This window comes from Buteo buteo, chromosome 22 (genome assembly GCF_964188355.1).
Source record: "Buteo buteo chromosome 22, bButBut1.hap1.1, whole genome shotgun sequence".
Classification (NCBI taxonomy): domain Eukaryota; kingdom Metazoa; phylum Chordata; class Aves; order Accipitriformes; family Accipitridae; genus Buteo; species Buteo buteo.
Genome location: NC_134192.1, coordinates 14577105 through 14595093, shown reverse-complemented (window position 1 = coordinate 14595093; position 17989 = coordinate 14577105). Strand labels below are relative to the sequence as shown.

Genomic DNA, 17989 nt, shown 5'->3' with positions numbered 1-17989 from the left:
AAAGAAGAAATTGAAGGAACAGGAGGTACAGACTTCACTGAGAGAAAAAAACAAAACACAGAGACACACATGCTAATAGCCTTCAAGTATATAAATGATTTATATAAAGAGGAAGATATTAAAATATTCTCCATATCCACTGTGGGTAGTAAAAGGAGTAATAGGCTTACGAATTAAACAGATGAACATCTATCAGAAATTACACAGATATAACTGATGATGCCTTGAAAGAAGAGAAGGAAGGGAAGAAGAGATGGCCTTTCAGGGTCAACTTCAGCCTTACTTCCTACAATTTAATTTCTGTGAAATAGTACAATCCAAATGTGATTTAAGGGCACCCATCAGTGACTGAACTCTCAGACTGATGCTCATAGGAACTGAACTTGCAACTTTGCCAAACTTCATAGCAGACAGTACTAAAGAGGAGGCCAAAGAATCACTGGTCAGGTTTGGCACAGCAGAGGCAGATGATACAGTGGAGTCAGGTTAACAAAATCCTCTTATTTGTGAGCAGCAATGTCTCTATTTCTTACCTGCATTTCTTTGCCAACAGAATATTTCATATCCATCTTCCCAATGTCATAACTCTGGCTATCAGTGATAAGCAAAAGTTAGAATTAAATGGGATGACAGAGAAAAATTCAGCCAGTCTTCTGATATGTGCAACATTCCTATCCTTTCCCACTTCTTAATCAGTTAGAAACCACATAAATCATACAAACTAATCTCAATAGTCTCTCTTACTAGAGAATAGAAAATTTTTTCTTTTTAAATCCTCACATTAAAAATTGTACTCGATCACTTTCTTTAACCTATCGCACCACCTTCTGTAACATCTTCTATTCAACCATTTCAGTAGGCTTTATCAGTTTTAACCATAGCAGTTTTGAAGAAGCAAGTGTTCTCATTCTCACCTGACACATAATATAGTCATACACAAAAGTTATACAGGACCGGGTTTCAAGATCACAGCAAATCACATTAACAGAACCTGGGAGTCATGATTCCCCATCCTTTTTCTAAACGTTAAATGACAGCACAAAGGACCACCCAGAAGAAAACACAGTGGTAATTCCACAAAACCAGATTCAATTGCAAATGCTATGAATGAAGAACTCTTAGAAAGAAAAACAGTAACTGGGCATTTGTTTCCTAACCTAATATATTCTCAGCACAGGGAAATATTAACCCACTAGATGGAGCTACACCTCTTTCTCCATATAATTATTTGCACTTTGCAAAGGTTTATTTCCTCCTCAAATTTTGTCATCAGGACTCGGTATTTAATTTTCCACAAGAATAAAATATAAAATCATCTCCAAAGCACCAGCTGTAATTAATTCTAAGTATTTCTACAAATCCTCTTTGACAACATATATGACCATAACTATTTTGACTTTCATATGTTGCCATTCATTTTCTTCTGACTATTTAAAAGAAAAAAAAAGAAGAAATAAAAACAAATTTTTTGAGCTGAGGCTGTGACCTTGGCATGAAGATACTCTTCCCAACAGCCTACATTTTTTCTTCCTTAGTACCACATTACTTATTTGGATCCTACCCAAACCATCTCTAATTACTCTCTTTTCACCTTGATGTTTGTGTCTTTCATCAGTCAAGGACTTGCCCTCAATGAAGCCCCTCCTTTATGAGAAATTCAAATACTGTTTAAAACAAATCCATTAAAACCAGTCAGAATTCACCTACTCTTTCCCAAAGTTTTCAAATCCCTTGACTATCATTTATGAACGGCACAAGAACTGGGAACAGCCTCTTCATAAAAATAGTCTCTTTGGAAGAAGTGTTTGGCAGAGAAGCTGGAAAGGATACTTTCATTCTAATGACATGAAAATCAATGCGGAACGCAGTCACAAATGTTAGGCAACAGAGTAAAACAGTCACTAACTATCTGCTCAGCTAATTTGGTTCAGCTAAAATCTCGTGTTCTCACTTTTTTAATTAAACCTCTACTTTCCCTTGCTCCTCCCCCTGTCCTTCACACATATTTTTACATCTCAAAAGCAGGATTTTATTTTGTTAGCCTTTGCACATTACCTGAGCCAGAAGGAGCTCTGTTCATACCTCTTCCATTCATAGGTTTCCACTCCAAAATTGTAACAGAGGATTGACAGGTAACAGGTCTACAATAAAAGACTTCTGCTTCTATCATGTTCTTGTAGAAACATCATTAGATCTATGGCACTCCAGTCTCACGTTCTTTAAAATGCATTTTACTTTAAAGATATATCTACTGTTATCACTTCTGACCTTATACAAGGGGATATTGAACATGACTCAAATGGAATCATAATTGTGTGGGAAAGTGAAGAATTATTAACCAGTCCAGGACATGCAAAACAGCAGGATTCTTGAAACACATGAGCTAGAACAGTTCTTTAAGAAATCATGCTGAAAGCACTAGAACTGTGTCAAGTAAACAATAAAAACTAAAACTTGAGAAGAAAAACTGGAATACTACAACTTCATTTTTTAAAATGACAAAAAAATTTTACATAGTTAAGTGATGAGAACTCTACCTCTTCGACAGTAGGCTTCTTCCCAGTATGCCCCTTTTGAGGTTAGAAAAAGGATCACGCACATTACAAGTTTTAGGAGAAAACTGTTTTTGAATGCTTGGTTATTCAGAGCACTGTTGCCTTCTGCTTTATCAGTCAGCCCTGACAATGTCTGTTCATAACAACTTGTCTTTCCTTTGAAATGATTTGCAGCTGTCATATGTCATCCAAAGAGACAGAAAAGTAATTTTATATGCTAACAGGCTGCCAATATTTACATCCATTCTGCCTCTGCAGTAGCTTTCTTTTCCAAGTACAGATGATGTTTCTTGCAAGCAACTAGAGATTTCAAATCCTTAGGCAAGAATGAGAGAGGTAGCACAACATCTTGCTTCAAATTTACGTTGATCTCATTGCAATCCAGAGACAGCAGCACAGATTCAGTATGCATGAACCAGAAAAACGATCACTCTCAGATGTGAAACCCTTATTTTTCATAAGTTCCTCTGTGAACATTTTCTTTCCAGAACAGAAAGTTTGCTGTATTGAGAGGGTTTCATGCAAAGTGTTTAGCATAATGCTGTAGGCATACTGTGGCATGCCCTAGTCATTTACTTGCATACTTGGAAAAGAAGTATTTCAAAGGATAACTATAATAATATTTCAGTGAATGATTGTGTTCCAGGAATCAAGCGTAACACTAAATATCCCCATATACCTGGCACCTCTCTGAATAACAAGTGTTATGAACAATTCTGGCATTCCACCCTGTACAGCAAGAGTTCCCAGTTATGGTTCATAGACCACTGATGACCCACAAGCTGCAAATCCCCTCCAGCTGATCTGTGGTACCATACATTACCATAATGCAACATCTCCTTGTGATACTCCGCAAGTTCTCTCTGGTACAATGGGAGCCTGGAATAGTTAAGGACTGACAGCTACCTAGTGATCCAAAAGTTTCAAAGTCACTCAGCAATCCCTAGCTCTTTCCTTTTTTCTCACTCTTTGAATACCACTCTTCAAACCAGAAGTAAATTGTATCTCTCATGATCAGAAACCTTTTCCTTGTCTGCATCAGTGCTCCTGGTTTGTGAAGAGTATTCATCATGAGAAGTTTAATATTATTTAATGGAGGAGTTTAAGCGGAAAGCATGAAATTCATTAAAAATGAAATGAGGAACAGTAATGCAAAGATCGCAATGAGCATTCTCAACAATTCACAGTGAGCAGTTTGGCTCTTATGATTCAAATCAAAGCTAGACCCCTGCAACTGACTTAGGCACTCAGATGCACTGAACAAGGCCTGCAGATCATAAAAAACCAATTTAAAATTGGCTGGAGTTTAATTGGTTAAAAACCCAATTAAACTCCAACCATATTTCCCGTATTTCCCTTTCAGAATTCACATCAACCGTTTTGAATTTTATTACCTGTACCACAGAGACAGGAACAAAATGTTTCCTAAATATTGGGAAAACAGTAAAGTAAGCAAATTAAAATAAATGTAGGGAAGTTTATTCTGATATAAACATATTAGACTTTTATCTTTGCAAACAAAGAACTAGCCTGCATATGCTAGAGTTTGTTTTCTCTGGACATTGTTCTGTGACACAAGAACTACAAAAAACACAATTTAGTGCAATGGGAAGCCTCCATTCATAGCTCTACAGCTTCATGAAGATGAAGATTAGTACTGAGGGTAGTGACAGACTGGCATATCAAAAACTTAGTAAGTCAGCTCTTCTCTTGTCCCATCTGTTTCCAGACAAAAGTTCACATGAGTACAACTAAAGTAGCAATATACAAGATCAAGATGTAATACGTAGCTGGTTCTGTAGAAGAGCCGGTGGCATATTCAGTTAGAAATCTTTTTGCCTTCCTTGCTGATTTGTCTTTGCTCATTCTTTAAGAAGAGTTTATCATTCTATTTCAAATGATAAACTATGAGAAACAAGAAAAAAAACCCCAAACTTTGAAGAAAAAAACTGCCGTTTTCATGCAAAATTTTTAGTAAGAAAATCTCAAAGAAGCAACCAAGCACAGAAGAGATACACAGCTCAGAGTACTTTTCAAAATGTTACACAGCATATGTCATTCTTTAACTTAGAGAGAGGAAAGCAGATTTTCAAAGTTTGGAGTGATAAAGAAGGGATGATTTTACTTACCTCTTTTGGCAATTTCATCAACATATCTTTGCAGCGCTGCACGCACATCACTGCTTTCTGAAAATCCCCTTGAGCAACTGCCTAAGAAAGCAGTAGAGCATGCCAACAAACTGTTACTGAGCAACGTGTTTTTAAAATTCATTAAAAGACTGATTCTCTAAAAGAGGACTTGGGTTTTTCACACTCAGTAAAGCTAGGTTTGGGATTAGATATCTGTCCTTACACTGCTACAATAATTCTGTGTATTTCTATATATTGCCAGATGATAAAGACATCCAGAAAAACACTGCAGTCCTTAGGTAGTGTGAAAAGGCCAGATGCATGGGACAAGTTAATTCAGATGTTAAGATGATACAACAGTTCAGCAAATCTTAAACCTTCTCTCCAATAATTTAAGGTCCTCTTTTGTCTCCATGATCAAATTAAAAATTTTGGCCACTGCTTTGGCCTGTTCAGGGAAGCTCTTGAGAATTTTGGAGATAGTACTCCCCTTCCAGATACTGAGATCAGTGGTGTTATCAACAAATACAGGCAACTACATTTTCTTATATTTATAGTCATATGTCTGTAATAGTCTATAGCATTGATAAAGTACTCAGAAACTTCAGTCAGGCACACTAATGCCTCACAAAACTTAGAATTTCTAAATTACATACTTCAAATTATTGTAATTGGTGTTGTTGATCCCCTAGAAAACCTTTAGCACTTTTTCAGACTTCTTTCATATTGTGCTAGGCTTTTTTTTTTTTTTTTTGTAATTATCACCATGACTTTTACTTCATTGTATGATGCCAGAGGTTGAAACTTTAAAGAAAATATCAAATGTCATGGAACTCACCATTTCCAGATCTTGTAATTTCATACTGATTCTCCCACTGTTTAAAGCCTTTATATGTGGAAAGCAGGATATATGAAGCCATGGAAGAGAGGGTATTCACGTATAGAAAGATCTTTGTCTGACAGCATATAATATTAATAGCTTTGATGATGTTCATGAATTTGCAGAGTCATGAAAGTTTTAAGTCCCAGAAGACTTTACACATGTGGCTTATAACATCTACTTGTTAGATACGAACCTGGGCCATCTGCAGCCATGACAAATACTACCTTCATATACTTTCAACCAGCCTAGCTGCAAATACTAGTGCAGTACGATGAGCATTTCAAAGTGCCTAGTCTTACTGTGTACCTGTTACACGAATGCAGTTTGGGGGACCTAGGCTCTACACTAGCCCTATCGCCCTTCTTCAGTGAAGCACAGGACACCTTTGGAACTGACGCATTTATGATTCAGAAAGGCAGCTGTTTGTTTTATAAACAGCCATGCTAGTCAAATCATAGAGCAACAAATCTGAACTAGAAGATATAAACATCACAGCAGAAATGACTGTGATAAATTAGGCAAATTAAAAATCATTAAATGATTGCAACACTGAATGCAAACACGAGATCTACTATCTCACATCTAAGCAATGAAAATATATCCTTCAGCAAGTCCTCAATGCCGAGCATTCATACATCTAACAACTGGGGCAGAGTTTCCCTCTATACCCTTAGTGACTTATAAGGTAAACTGGGAAGAACACATACTGATTCAGCCTGATAAGAGAGTACTTTGAAGAGGTTCTTCTCCACATCAGCTTTGTGCACATGGATATCTGCTTCACCATCGCTCCCTTTAAGTAACTTCGCATACAGTTTTTCTATACTCTGGAAAACAAAGCGTAGGCATCGCCCATGGAACTTACAAATAGGTGCGTTTATAAGAAATTAGAACTGGAAAAGAACTTACACTCATGGCAATCTCTAGAAATCCATCAGCAAGATCAGCTTTTCCAATATCTATCCATCCTTTCCCAGTTTTCATAGACATCTGAAGGAGAAAATGAAAGTTTTTCGTGAAAATATAGTCACTTTCAAGAAAGACAATGTTCGATCTCATCTCTTTGATGCACATATCTAATGTAGGGGAACGGTATTTCAGCTCTTCAATTTCTGACAAGCACCTCTCATGTCTGAAGTCCTTAACACTTAGATGCAGCAAGAGACTTACAGTGCTATACTAGATAATAATGTAAGATACTGAAATAAATGAATATGCTCCTCATATAACATTTTACCGTATGACAAAGATGTGATGTTTACTGCACTGTCTGGAAATTCCGAACTGCACTGGCTCAGCAAGGTATCCCTGTGATAATACAGGTCCCCCTTCAGCGTGTGTATTCCCCAGAACTACAGGTATATTTTACTCCCTTTCCAAAGCAAAGAGTTTAAAGGTTTCCCTTGGTGATCAACTGTACTTCATTGCTCACCCACCATTAGCCTTACCAAAATTTGTCTTCGAATAGTTCCCTCCGGAGGATCACTGCCATCACAAAGGCACACCAGTCTGCAAGCAACAAACCGTACTGCAAGAAAACAGTGCAGACATTCCTAAGTTCCCTGTTCTTTTTTTTTTTTTTTATGAAAGTCAGACCCTGCCATATCTGAGAGACTGCTTGCCATTTTAAATTATAAGAGAGAAAAATTTGACAACTTCAGGAGTCAAAGCAGTCTGAATTTTAGCCAAGCTGCTTAAAACTGCTTTTCAGGCAGTAAGAAAACAAAACATACTCTCATCAAAATACCTATTAAACACTTTAGAGAGAGTTTAAGTTAAATACATGGTATTCAAAGACTTAATTACATTGCAGGTGCTTACAGTAACATGTCTTGAGAGCCTCAAAATAGCCTTCAGCAAAACAGGGAAATGAAGTTTAATAATCTTTACATTTTCAAAGTAAAAAGCAAAAATATTTTCAGGCCTTCCTTATACATCAGGGATGGAAAAGACACCACTTAATGTATTTAAAATAGCCTCTCCCTGGCCCTTCAGCTGTGATACAAGATCTGAGAACATTACACTCTACAATTACTGCTTATTTTCTGTAAACTTACCCTTTTCCCTTTACCTGATATAATTTATATGATGCAGATTATATATAATTTTGACTATAATCCCTCAAGACAAAAATGTAGGCCAGATATTGCAATCCTGCAGAACCACATAAAGAACAGGTTGAGGGAAAAGACAAAAAGCTCACTTCTGCTTTATCCCAGCCCTGCTCCTGGCTCCAAGCAAACCCACCAGCTGTGTACCTGGCTAAAGCAGGGAAGTAAAAAGAGGATTTAGAGTTTTTCTGTATGTAAACATTGATGAGATTGTTTCCTTTAATATAACTATCTCACTTGATATAAATTAAGTGACCAACAGTCTAAAATTTACATCTATGTTATTTCCACACATTTCTAGATTAAAAACATAGCATTAGAAAGCACATTACAGCTTCCTTTGGTCACATCACCTCTTTACTGATGCTCTGGCACGGAAAGGGGGAGTGATAATAACGCCTACAATGATTCTGTGTCACAAGGAGACTACTGTTACACCAGGATGCTCCTTCCTGAACTGTTTATACAAGCCCAGCGGTATATTTTTCCTCTGTCTGCACCCCATCTACAAAGATCCAAACAAATCTACAGCACTGTGTATATGCCTGTCAGCAGAGAGTTTTTCCTTTTCGTGCTACAGCACACAACACATATAAGAAGGTACAGAACACATACGTACGTTTAGCTCTTTGCTCATCATTGACAATGGAACCTGTGTGTTTGGTCACAGTCCAGTTCCACAGGCTTACTGCATCCTCTTCAACCTGAGCAGGAGAATTCCATTAGATTTAATTTTGTCCTGGATTTGGGTAGCATTGAAATTTACTTCTGGAAAAGGAACCGTCTTTCATGTGTATCACAGTAATGACCTGTCCACATATTTGTGCAACTTCCTTTTACACTGGAGTCAAAGGACTGAGTTTTCCATGAAACTGTTACATGATCCCACAGGGAGATCTGGGATAGCGACCTGAAAACAGGCATGCTGAATGGACTACATCACATTTTTTCAGCTAAAAGTACGGATCATTCCTTTCTATAGATCCATCATTTCAGAAGAATTATAAGCAGCTGGCAGGAAGCACATACTCTTTTCATAAGTATATGTCATAAGATATATTCTTATAAAGACTATTTCACATCTTCTAAAACCATGAGAGCACTTCTATGACGAAGCAAGGTAATAAAGAACATGACTGTGTAAAGCCAAGGCTGACAAGACCTGAAGCTAAAATGAACTAATTAATCATATGACCAATTGCACACATGTGTCATACCATCCATCAGTGCCTTCAGCTCCAATTTGAAATTATGCATAATGGCAAATTCTGCAAGTGAAGTGGTGGACTTAAAAAACATTCAAATATGTTCCTAAACAAAACCCATTACCTGCCATATTACTGAAATGTCCTAACCTATGCTTCCATCAAGTCCTTTTCCAAACTTAGCAAAACGTGACCTCACTTACCCTACCCATCTGGGATGAAGTTTTCTTAAAAACACTCAGATACAAAATTTGTGCAACAGCACATCACCATATCCAAAATACAACTGATTCACTGGCAGCCTTCAGAATACATTATGTACATTTTAAACAGACGTTGAAAAATTTGAAGGGATTGGAAAAGAGCTGTAAGAATTGTATCAAGTTTGAAAACGTATCTATAGTAAGGCTTCACCTCTTTTGCCTACCAAAAAGAAAACTAAATAGCTCAATTACTTTAAATACCTACATCAGGAAACTTCTGATATTAGCAACAAAGAACAAAGACTACTGACTATATACACTTGCTGAAAAGATGATGCAGTCCTACATAAAGGCAATAAGCTCCCTTAACAACCCACCTTTAAGGGTTGCACTTTCCATCACTTCAAATCCTAGTTTCCATGGCAGATCTTGCCTACAGATATGCTCTTGCCTAACCAGGAGACATTTTATAGCCCCTTTTATGGAAAAGATCAAATACGAATTAATGATTTCTCCTTTCTTTAGAAATATTTTAGCCCAACTGATTCAGGAAGAACTGAAGGATACCAGTTTTATACTCCTGTATTTCTTTACAGACTGCACTAAGCATACTTCCTGTTGTGACACTTGCTAACCTATCTTGCTCCTTGTCAAAAATTTACAATTTTCCAAATTAGTCTTCCTTAGGTGATAATCACTATGTGTTAAATCCCTCTTCAAAACATAATTTTGGAGGAAAAGGTTGTGCAATATCTCAGCTGGTCTTGTTTTTATTCCAGATTCATGTATTACTCCTCAGACTTTTTTTTAAAAAGGCCTTTTAGAGTAGACGTTTACTACTTTTTAAGTACTCCTCTAGAAGAAATACTCAGAAGGAAAAAAACTAAAATTAAAAACATTATAAACAACAACCTAATTGACTTTCATAACGTATGAAAATGAGTACTTCCCACTCTAATATTATGCACTGAGTTTACCAGGCAGTTAAAATTACATGCTTGTTTTCTTCTTCCTCAAGTATCTACTGTCATTATCGGAATCCATGTACAGGATGAGAAGGACCTCTTCTCTGACCCAGTACCACACTTTTAAGGCATCAGCATCCTATGCTTGCATGTTTACCTGACATTAGAATTAGATACTAGAAAACTGAAATAATAAAAACCTTAACATCACTAAGATACCAGTAACTCTTCCCATTATGATGCACACTTCTACATTTAGGATCAACATTTTGCACTAACTTTTAAAATGTAAGATTTTCCACTTTATTTTGGACTTTCATGCTATTGGGTTGAAAGATGAAAAAATAAACTATTTTCTTTACATTCCAATAACGCTAGAGGTAAACGTTTAGCTTCACTGCATTAGATGGGAAGCAAGAGCACATCTCACAGAGCTGCAGGAACCGCAGCCGCCAACCTGGGCGAGCGCAGCCCTGTGGCGTGAAGCACACGAAAGCCCCGTTTCTTCAGACGGGCTGGAGAGGGGCGCCGGGCCGGAGAGGGGCGCCGGGCCGGAGAGGGGCGCCGGGCCGGAGAGGGGCGCCGGGCCGGGAGGCCAGGGCTCTACCTCAGCCGCGCTCCCATCCTCCTCAGAGATGCTCCCCGCCGCCTGGAAGAGCTCCTCGGTGAGGGCGGCGATGCGGGACAGGGCCTCCTCCTTCAGCAGCTCCCGCACCAGCCCTGTAAGACAGGACGAGAGGAAGGCGTGAGATACAGCCCAGCAGCAGGCGGCGGATCCCAGGCGCTCATGGGAAAGGGAACCCTCGCCCGCGGCAGGCGGTACCTTGCACCGCCGCCAGCCGCGCGCCCACCATGGCCGCCACAGCCCCGCCCGCACACCGTGACGAGACCGGCAGGCAGGGAAAGGCGCCGCTGCGCATGCGTGCCGACCGCCCCGCGCGCGCACCGCCGCGGAGCATGCTGGGCCCAGCGCCACGGCCGCGCCGAACCCTGTGTTGCCGGCGGCTCCGCGCGTCGATTGGCTGTCCGGGGCTATCGCCCCGCCTCCCCGCCCCGAGCGACAGGCGCCGGGGCCAGTCGGGCGGCGCGGCGGACCGTCTGCCCCGCTTGCCGTCCGGTGGGCGCCGCGGCGCTTCTGGAAGGATCCCGGGAGCAGGGCCCGGCCGGGCAGAGGCGAGATGTCGGGGCTGCTCCACACCACGCTGAGCGGGCTCAACAGCGACTCCTACTGCGAGATCAGCCAGTACCGCGACCAGCACTTCCGGGTGCGCCCGGCGGCCGGGCCCGAGGCGCGGGGGTGAGGGCGGCGGGGCCCGAGGCCGCAGAGCCCGGCCGGGGGAGGGGGGGGCGGCGGGCTGGAGCAGCGCCTGAGGAGGAGGGCTGTTGCCGGGGCAAGGCCGTGCGAGGAGCCGGCGAGCGGGAGGGCACAACATCTCCGGGGCGGCGGGAGGTTCCCGCCGGGGCCTGGCGACGGAAGCAGGGCGGCAGGCGTGCTCACCCTGCTGCGTGCTCCCTCTGCCCTCAGGGTAGCAGGCAGCTGCAGGAGAAATCCCTGAAAATTTCCTCTACACTGTATGTTGGCAACTTGTCCTTCTACACCACCGAGGAGCAGATCCAGGAGCTCTTCTCCAAATGCGGAGACGTCAAGAGGATTGTCATGGGGTTGGACAAGATCAAGAAAACCCCGTGTGGCTTTTGCTTTGTTGAGTATCCTTTCTGGTTCCCTGCCACTGTCAGCCCATATGTGGTTGCCACTTTTAGTTCATTTTTGCACAGCAAGCTTAGTTGTACTGCTGTTGAAAACCTGAAAAGCAGTGATAGTCAAGTGCTTTCTACCAGGTGCTTCCCTTCCAACCTTGCTACTTCCCCACCATCTTAATTGAGAGACAGACTGTACAGCGGTGCCATGGATGAAAAGTGCTACCACTGCTGTACTTTCTGGAGTTGGCAGAAAGCTGCTTTAATTTGTTCATTTCTTTAGTTATTTTAGGGCCAAAATGAAGACTGTTACAATCGTGGCCAGAGCACATGTTCACTTTCTTACCTTAACTTTACACCTGAATGAAGTAGCAGAATAAGCCATGGCAGTATTCCCAAGCACAGGGTACACGCTTGTACAAGTTGTACTGTGAGCTGTCTTTACAAACTCCTGTGAGGCCTGCCCCTCTTGTTCAAATTCAGTCAAGTTTATGTAGTATAAAAAGGCATATTACAGATTTCTTGCCCTTAGCAAGGCTTTAATGTGTTTGTTTCATCTGCTTGTGAAATAAGTGATCCAAAGCTACTTCTTGTCTGTGCAGGTACTAACATTAAAGTTCAGAATCCTTTCTGAGTGGGAGCTGGTTTAGCTTGGATTTATATAAGCAGTTTTTGATCCCATGGAGAAAAGCAGGAAGAGTAGAAAAGGCTGGAAGGCAGGGGTTTTCTGCTTCTCAAATAAAATAGTTCTCTTTTTTATTTTCCCTGTACCCAACAAGATAGCACACATAGTTCTCCTTATAGTATGCTTCAGATACTACACAAGAGCAGACGCTGAACACGCAATGCGATTTATCAATGGCACACGACTAGATGACCGCATCATTCGAACTGACTGGGATGCAGGGTTTAAGGAGGGGCGACAGTATGGAAGAGGAAAGACTGGAGGACAGGTAATGGCAATACCAGTTCATACCTTGAATTTGATCCCCTTAAGACTGTGTACTGTTTTGCTAGTTTTGTCTCATGCAGAACAATGTGCAGACTGTAAAGACCTGATAATGAACTTCAGCCACTCCCAGGTTGTTTTGGTAACTGATGTCTGACGTTAAAAGCTAGAAATAGAACTTAAGGCCATTTCTGTCTAGGACTCCAAACTTCCTGCAATGCAAGCAGAATGTTCCCTAATCCAAGCTAGTACTCTTAAAATGATGCAGAATTTGAATGGAGGGGGACAGCATAGCTGCTAGGCCAATCTCATAACGCAGCATTTTGCCCCAGTGCGAAGGTGAGGTTCCTTTGCAGATTCTGAGGGTGGAGGGGAGACAACATTCTGGCAATTCAGAAAGCTGGACTGCAAAGCTGAATCAAAATATTTTGGGCTCTTCTTTGCTTCTTGTCTAAAAAGACTTCAGCCATCAGATATATCCTCAGTTGTCATTTTCACCACCATTACCACCTTTTTGGTGGATTATTTGAAGAGATTTCAGATGAGTCAAAATGCTTCTAATCTGAACTTCAGTTCCCCACCACCTGAGCAGGGAGGGGATGATGATTCTGAAGCCTAGCATGAGACAGTGCAGGGTACTAATATCTGTGTTACTGCTGTGCCCCAGGTGCGAGATGAGTACCGGACAGACTACGATGTGGGAAGAGGTGGCTTTGGCAAGATCATTCAGATGCAGAAGGCAAATCATCAGCCTGCAATCTATTAATTGCCTCATGCGTCCTAGCTCATAGAGGGCTCTGTCCTTCCAGAGCTAGCCCTGTTCTCGCATTTTGGATTGGGGTAGGGAGTGAGATCCAAGTTCCAGCAAAAGGTGACCCTCCTTAGACTGTGGATATACATGTATTCATTCCCCCTTCCTTCTGGGCTAGAGAGGATGTTCTGTGCTGATACAGGGCAACAAGGGAAAAAAAATGGACAGCTCTGCAGGATTCTGGGTAAGAAGAAATGCAGTATGTCACACACACCTCGTGCTATGACATACTCTTTATGTTGCAGCTAAGCAGGTGGCTTCCTCCAAGCTGCGACTGCAGCCACGGTTGCTCTCAAATGGAACTTCTTAAAAGCTTACCATCATCGGAGCCCTCCAGGTGCCTGGGCACCTTGTGGGGATGCACAAGAGATTCAGGTTTCCAATTTACAACCTCATCTGCTTACAAAGCAGTACCACTGTTTGGATGAGGGAAGTGGAACAAGGTCTTACAGTCCACTTGGAGGTGCTCGTCTGCACGTCTAGCCCTTGGGTTGGTCGGGGCCTGCAGAGCATTTCTTTTTATGATGCCCCCAGTGCTGCCTGGCTTTTCAGATCCTCACTGTTCGATGTGATTTTGTTAAAATTTCTTTTAATTTTTTAAATAAACAGTTTTATTGGGTCTGGCTGAGATGGAGTTAATTTTTCCCCTAGCTGCCCTCGTAGTGCTGTGCTTTGTATTGGTAGTTAGAAAGGTGTTGATAACACTGGTGTTTTGGCTACTGCTGAGCAGTGCTCCCACAGCATCAAGGCTGTCTCTCCAATGTTTCCCCCCCTCACCCAGTAGGCTGGGGGTGGGCAAGATCCTGGGGGGGGACAGAGCCAGGACAGCTGATCCAAACTGACCAAAGGGAATTTCCATACCATATGACATCCGCTTAGCAATAAAAGCTAAGAGAAAGGGGTGGCAGGGGGTGGGGGGAAGGCATTCATTATTATGATGTTTGTCTTCTGGAGCAACCACTCTGCTCACTTAAAGCTCTACTTCCTGGGAACTGGCTGGACATCACCTGCTGATGGGAAGTAGAGAATAAATCTTTTGTTTTCCCTTGCTTCGACACGCAGCTTTGCTTTTGCTCTATTAAACTGCCTTTATCTTGACCCATGAGTTCTTTTCCATCTTATTTACTGCCTCCCATCCTGCTGAGGAGGGGAGTGATAGAGCAGCTTGGTGGGCACCTGGCATCCAGCCAAGGTCAACCCACCACAATCCTTTTTGGTGCCCAATGTGGGGCTCAAGACAATGGCAGTATTGTATTAAGCATGCTATAGCTATAGTAATTATTAAGTAGGAAGCTTCTGTGCCAATCACAGAGTTTGTTGGCTACGCTGCTTATCTCTTTATTTCACTGAGCTTGGGAACATGTTTGTATGAACAATGGCTTTCTGCTTTTCCCTGGCATTGGTAGCCTTGCTGTGCTGGGAGAGCTATCTTGTGGAGAGGATGAGGGAATACATCTCCCTCTTTCTACCTAGGCCCAACGTGGGTGGTTTTATTATGCAGGCTCCTAAGGTCCTTGCTCACCCTTGTGTGAGCTGTTTAATACTACTAATTAACATTATTGGCATATTATGGGGTTTGTGGAATCTGGTGTCATCCTGGTGTAAGAGAAGACAACTTTTGGGTGAGGCAATACTGAAATGTGCCCTGAGGTGGCCAGTCCCTGGGCGGCAGGGTGTGTGGAAGGATTTGGGCAGGTGCCTAGGGCAGTTGTCACCTCCCCTAGCCTGGGACTTTACACCTGAACAGGCAAGCAACCCTGGCAAACTCATGTGCCACCTGATAGAGGGGTGCCTTGCCTACCCCAATGAAAACCAGCAGCTTCCAGCACTGTACTGGGACTTGGCCTGTGCCTACTGAGACAGAGTTCAATACTGTCAGAGCACTGTGGTTAAGATAGGGACCCAAGCTACCTTGGAATACCTTGACTGAGATGAGGGTGCAAACTACATCCGAGGACGTGATAGTAGAGATAGGGACCCAAACAACAACAACTAAATTGCCCAGTAGTGAAAAAGAAAGTGGACAAGGAGGTCACTGGGTCCATATCATCAATTAGTAAGAGAGGAGGAAGAAGAGGAAGGGCTTGATGAAGAAGTTGGTCCTCTGGCAAAGAAATTGGAGGAAGAAGTGAGAGAATTCAGACATGAAGCAGAAACTACCTGGTCTCTGACCTCATCAGAACTTTGGGACAGGCAGAAAGATTACAGCTGCCAGCCAGGTCAGTGGATTGCTGCCTGGCTGCTCCAATGCTGGGATAACGGGACCGACAGTCAGCAATCAGAAGGTAAGGAAGCCCAACAGCTGGAATCCCTTGCTAGAAACCAGGGAATTGAGAGAGGAATTGGAAAAGCAGCAGCAATTTGCAGTCTCTGGAGATGGCTCCTCTCAAGTGTGAGGGCAAGAGATCCATTCAAGGAAGATCTTGTGAACTCCCCAGGAAAGCGGACTGCCGCAGACGAAGGCATCCAGTACCTGAGAGAATTAGTGGTGCTGGAAGTAATCTAGACAATGAGCAGGTCTCCAAAGATCCAGAGGATGTCCTGTGCACATGGGCCATGTGGACGAAGGCAATCAAAGTGCACCTGCATCATATTCTAACAGCTTGGCAATGATTTGCCTGGATATGGATACACCAACTGTGGAGAGAGTGTCTTCTTGGCTCTGAAACTTTGAAGAAAATCTCTGTCTCTCCTCATCCCTATGGGCCAGTGCCTTGGCTGTCACGGACACCCCAAGAAGTCAGTCCTCTCCTGCCCCGGTCAGAGGGTGTCCTCGGTTTGGTTGGGATAGAGTTAATTTTCACAGGAAGCTGGGAGGGGGCACAGCCAGGACAGCTGACCCGAACTAGCCAAGGAGATATTCCACACCATGTGATGTCATGCTCAGTATATAACTGGGACTGGGGGTGGAGGTGGTATCACAGCAGGGGAAGTGGCAGAGCGTCAGGTTGCGGGTGGTGAGCAATTGCACAGCGTGCCATGTGGTGCACTCTGGTTCTTCCTGCGTGACCAGCGGGAGGACATGAGGAAGTGGGGTGGTGAACCCACCTTTAAGCTGCAAGCCCATGTACATGAACTGAGAGGGAAGACAGCTGTTAAGAAGGGGTCACCCACAAAGACTGTCAGCGTAGTTGCTATAGAGACAAAAGGCAGCAATCGGTGATCTCCCAGACATAGAAGGACTGAAATCACTTCCTTTGATCCTGGTGAGGGGTCTTCTGGTCTGGCACTGAAAGGGTCAGACAGTGAATACTCTGACCAGGAACAGGAATAGGGGGTCCCTGCCTCTGGCCAGGAGGTGGAAAGGGATGACCAGGTTTACTGGAGTCTGTGGATTTGATGGCCTGGCATATCAGACCCACAGAAGTATAAGGCTTTGGTAGACACTGGTGCACAGTATATGCTGGTGCCATTAGCGTATAGGGCCACAGGACCCATTGGGATCTCTGGACTGACAGGGAGATGCCAAAAATTGTCTGTATTGGAGGCTGAGGTGAGCTTAATGGGACAAGTGGCAAAAGCACACCATTGTGACCAGCCCAGAGGCCCCTTGTATCCTTGCCATAGACTACCTCAGGAGAGGGTACTTCAAGGACCCAAAAGGGTGCCAATGGGCTTTTGGTGTAGCCATTGTGAGCACAGAGAAGATCAAACAGCTATCTACCCTGCCTGGCCTCTCGGAAGATCCTTTCATTGTAGGATTGCTGTGACTTGAAGAACAGCAGGTGCCAGTTGCTACCAGGACAGTGCACCAGTGGCAATATCACACCAACTGAGACTCCCTGGCTTCCATCCATGAGCTGATTCATCAACTGGAGAGCCAAGGAATGATCAGCAAGACTCACTCACCTTTTAATAGTCCCATAGAGCCAGTGCAAAAGTCTAACGGATGGTGGAGGTTAACAGTAGACTATTGTGGCCTGAACAAAGTCACTCCACCACTTAGTGCTGCTGTACCAGACACATTTGAACTCCAATATGAACTGGAGTCAAAAGCAGCTAAGTGGTATGCTGCAATTGACATTGCCAACGCATTTTTTTTCAATTCCTTTGGCAGCAGAATGCAGGCCACAGTTTGCTTTCACATGGAGGGGTGTTCAATACACCTGGAATTGACTGCCCCAGGGGTGGAAGCACAGGCCTACCATTTGTCATGGACTAATCAAAACTGCACTGGAAAAGGGTGATGCCCCTGAACATCTACAGTAAATTGATGATGTCATCGTGTGGGGCAACAAGGCCAAAGAATGTTTGAGAAGGGAAAAAGAGTAATTCAGATTCTTCTGAGAGCTGGTTTTGCCACAAAAAGAAGCAAGATCAAGGGACCTACACACGAGATTCAGTTCTTGGGAATAAAATGGCAGGGTGGACACCCTCATGTCCATATGCATGTGATCAACAAGATAGCAACTATGTGTCCACCAGCTAACAAGAAGGAAACACTAGCTTTCCTAGGCCTTGTGGGATTCTGGAGAATGCA

The 17989-nt window shown here is 42.9% G+C and overlaps 2 protein-coding genes across 14 annotated transcripts in view; one reads left to right on the top strand and one right to left on the bottom strand.

The window, feature by feature from the left end:
* TEX11 (testis expressed 11) overlaps positions 1-11010 on the bottom strand; it is a 34985-nt gene extending 23975 nt beyond the window's left edge. For 8 of the 11 annotated variants that reach the window (XR_012653959.1, XR_012653958.1, XR_012653960.1 and 5 more), the window contains exons 1-9: positions 10875-10994; positions 10509-10771; positions 8298-8382; positions 7016-7095; positions 6477-6557; positions 6275-6394; positions 4685-4765; positions 2056-2141; positions 534-591 (exon numbers count right to left, since the gene is read on the bottom strand). Coding sequence is in view for 8 of the 11 variants with exons in the window: in XM_075054018.1 (XP_074910119.1) it covers positions 534-591; positions 2056-2141; positions 4685-4765; positions 6275-6394; positions 6477-6557; positions 7016-7095; positions 8298-8382; positions 10509-10771; positions 10875-10971 (951 nt within the window). In the remaining 3 variants the exon portion in view is untranslated. Of the gene's footprint in view, positions 1-533; positions 592-2055; positions 2142-4684; positions 4766-6274; positions 6395-6476; positions 6558-7015; positions 7096-8297; positions 8383-10508; positions 10772-10874 lie in introns of all 11 variants that reach the window. The other 3 variants (XM_075054016.1, XM_075054014.1, XM_075054017.1) reach the window with 3 other exon arrangements.
* A 103-nt stretch (positions 11011-11113) lies between these two features.
* LOC142043180 (nuclear cap-binding protein subunit 2) lies at positions 11114-14128 on the top strand. Of its 3 annotated transcripts, none has more exons than XM_075054038.1 (4): positions 11114-11316; positions 11577-11758; positions 12564-12702; positions 13366-14128. In XM_075054038.1, exons 1-4 carry the CDS (start codon positions 11230-11232, stop codon positions 13462-13464), a joined length of 507 nt encoding a protein of 168 aa, XP_074910139.1. In that variant the 5' UTR covers positions 11114-11229; the 3' UTR covers positions 13465-14128. The 3 variants fall into 3 exon arrangements, with proteins under 3 accessions (XP_074910139.1, XP_074910142.1, XP_074910141.1); XM_075054041.1 differs by having other exon boundaries at positions 11115-11348; XM_075054040.1 differs by having other exon boundaries at positions 11178-11316; positions 11582-11758.
* The last annotated feature ends 3861 nt before the right edge of the window (positions 14129-17989 follow it).

Coding starts and splice junctions, on each gene's coding strand:
- LOC142043180 (XM_075054038.1), top strand. CDS start 11,230: ATGTCGGGGCTGCTCCACACCACGCTGAGCGGGCTCAACAGCGACTCC. Junction 11,317..11,576: donor ACCGCGACCAGCACTTCCGG/GTGCGCCCGGCG, acceptor CTCTGCCCTCAG/GGTAGCAGGCAGCTGCAGGA. Junction 12,703..13,365: donor GAGGAAAGACTGGAGGACAG/GTAATGGCAATA, acceptor GCTGTGCCCCAG/GTGCGAGATGAGTACCGGAC.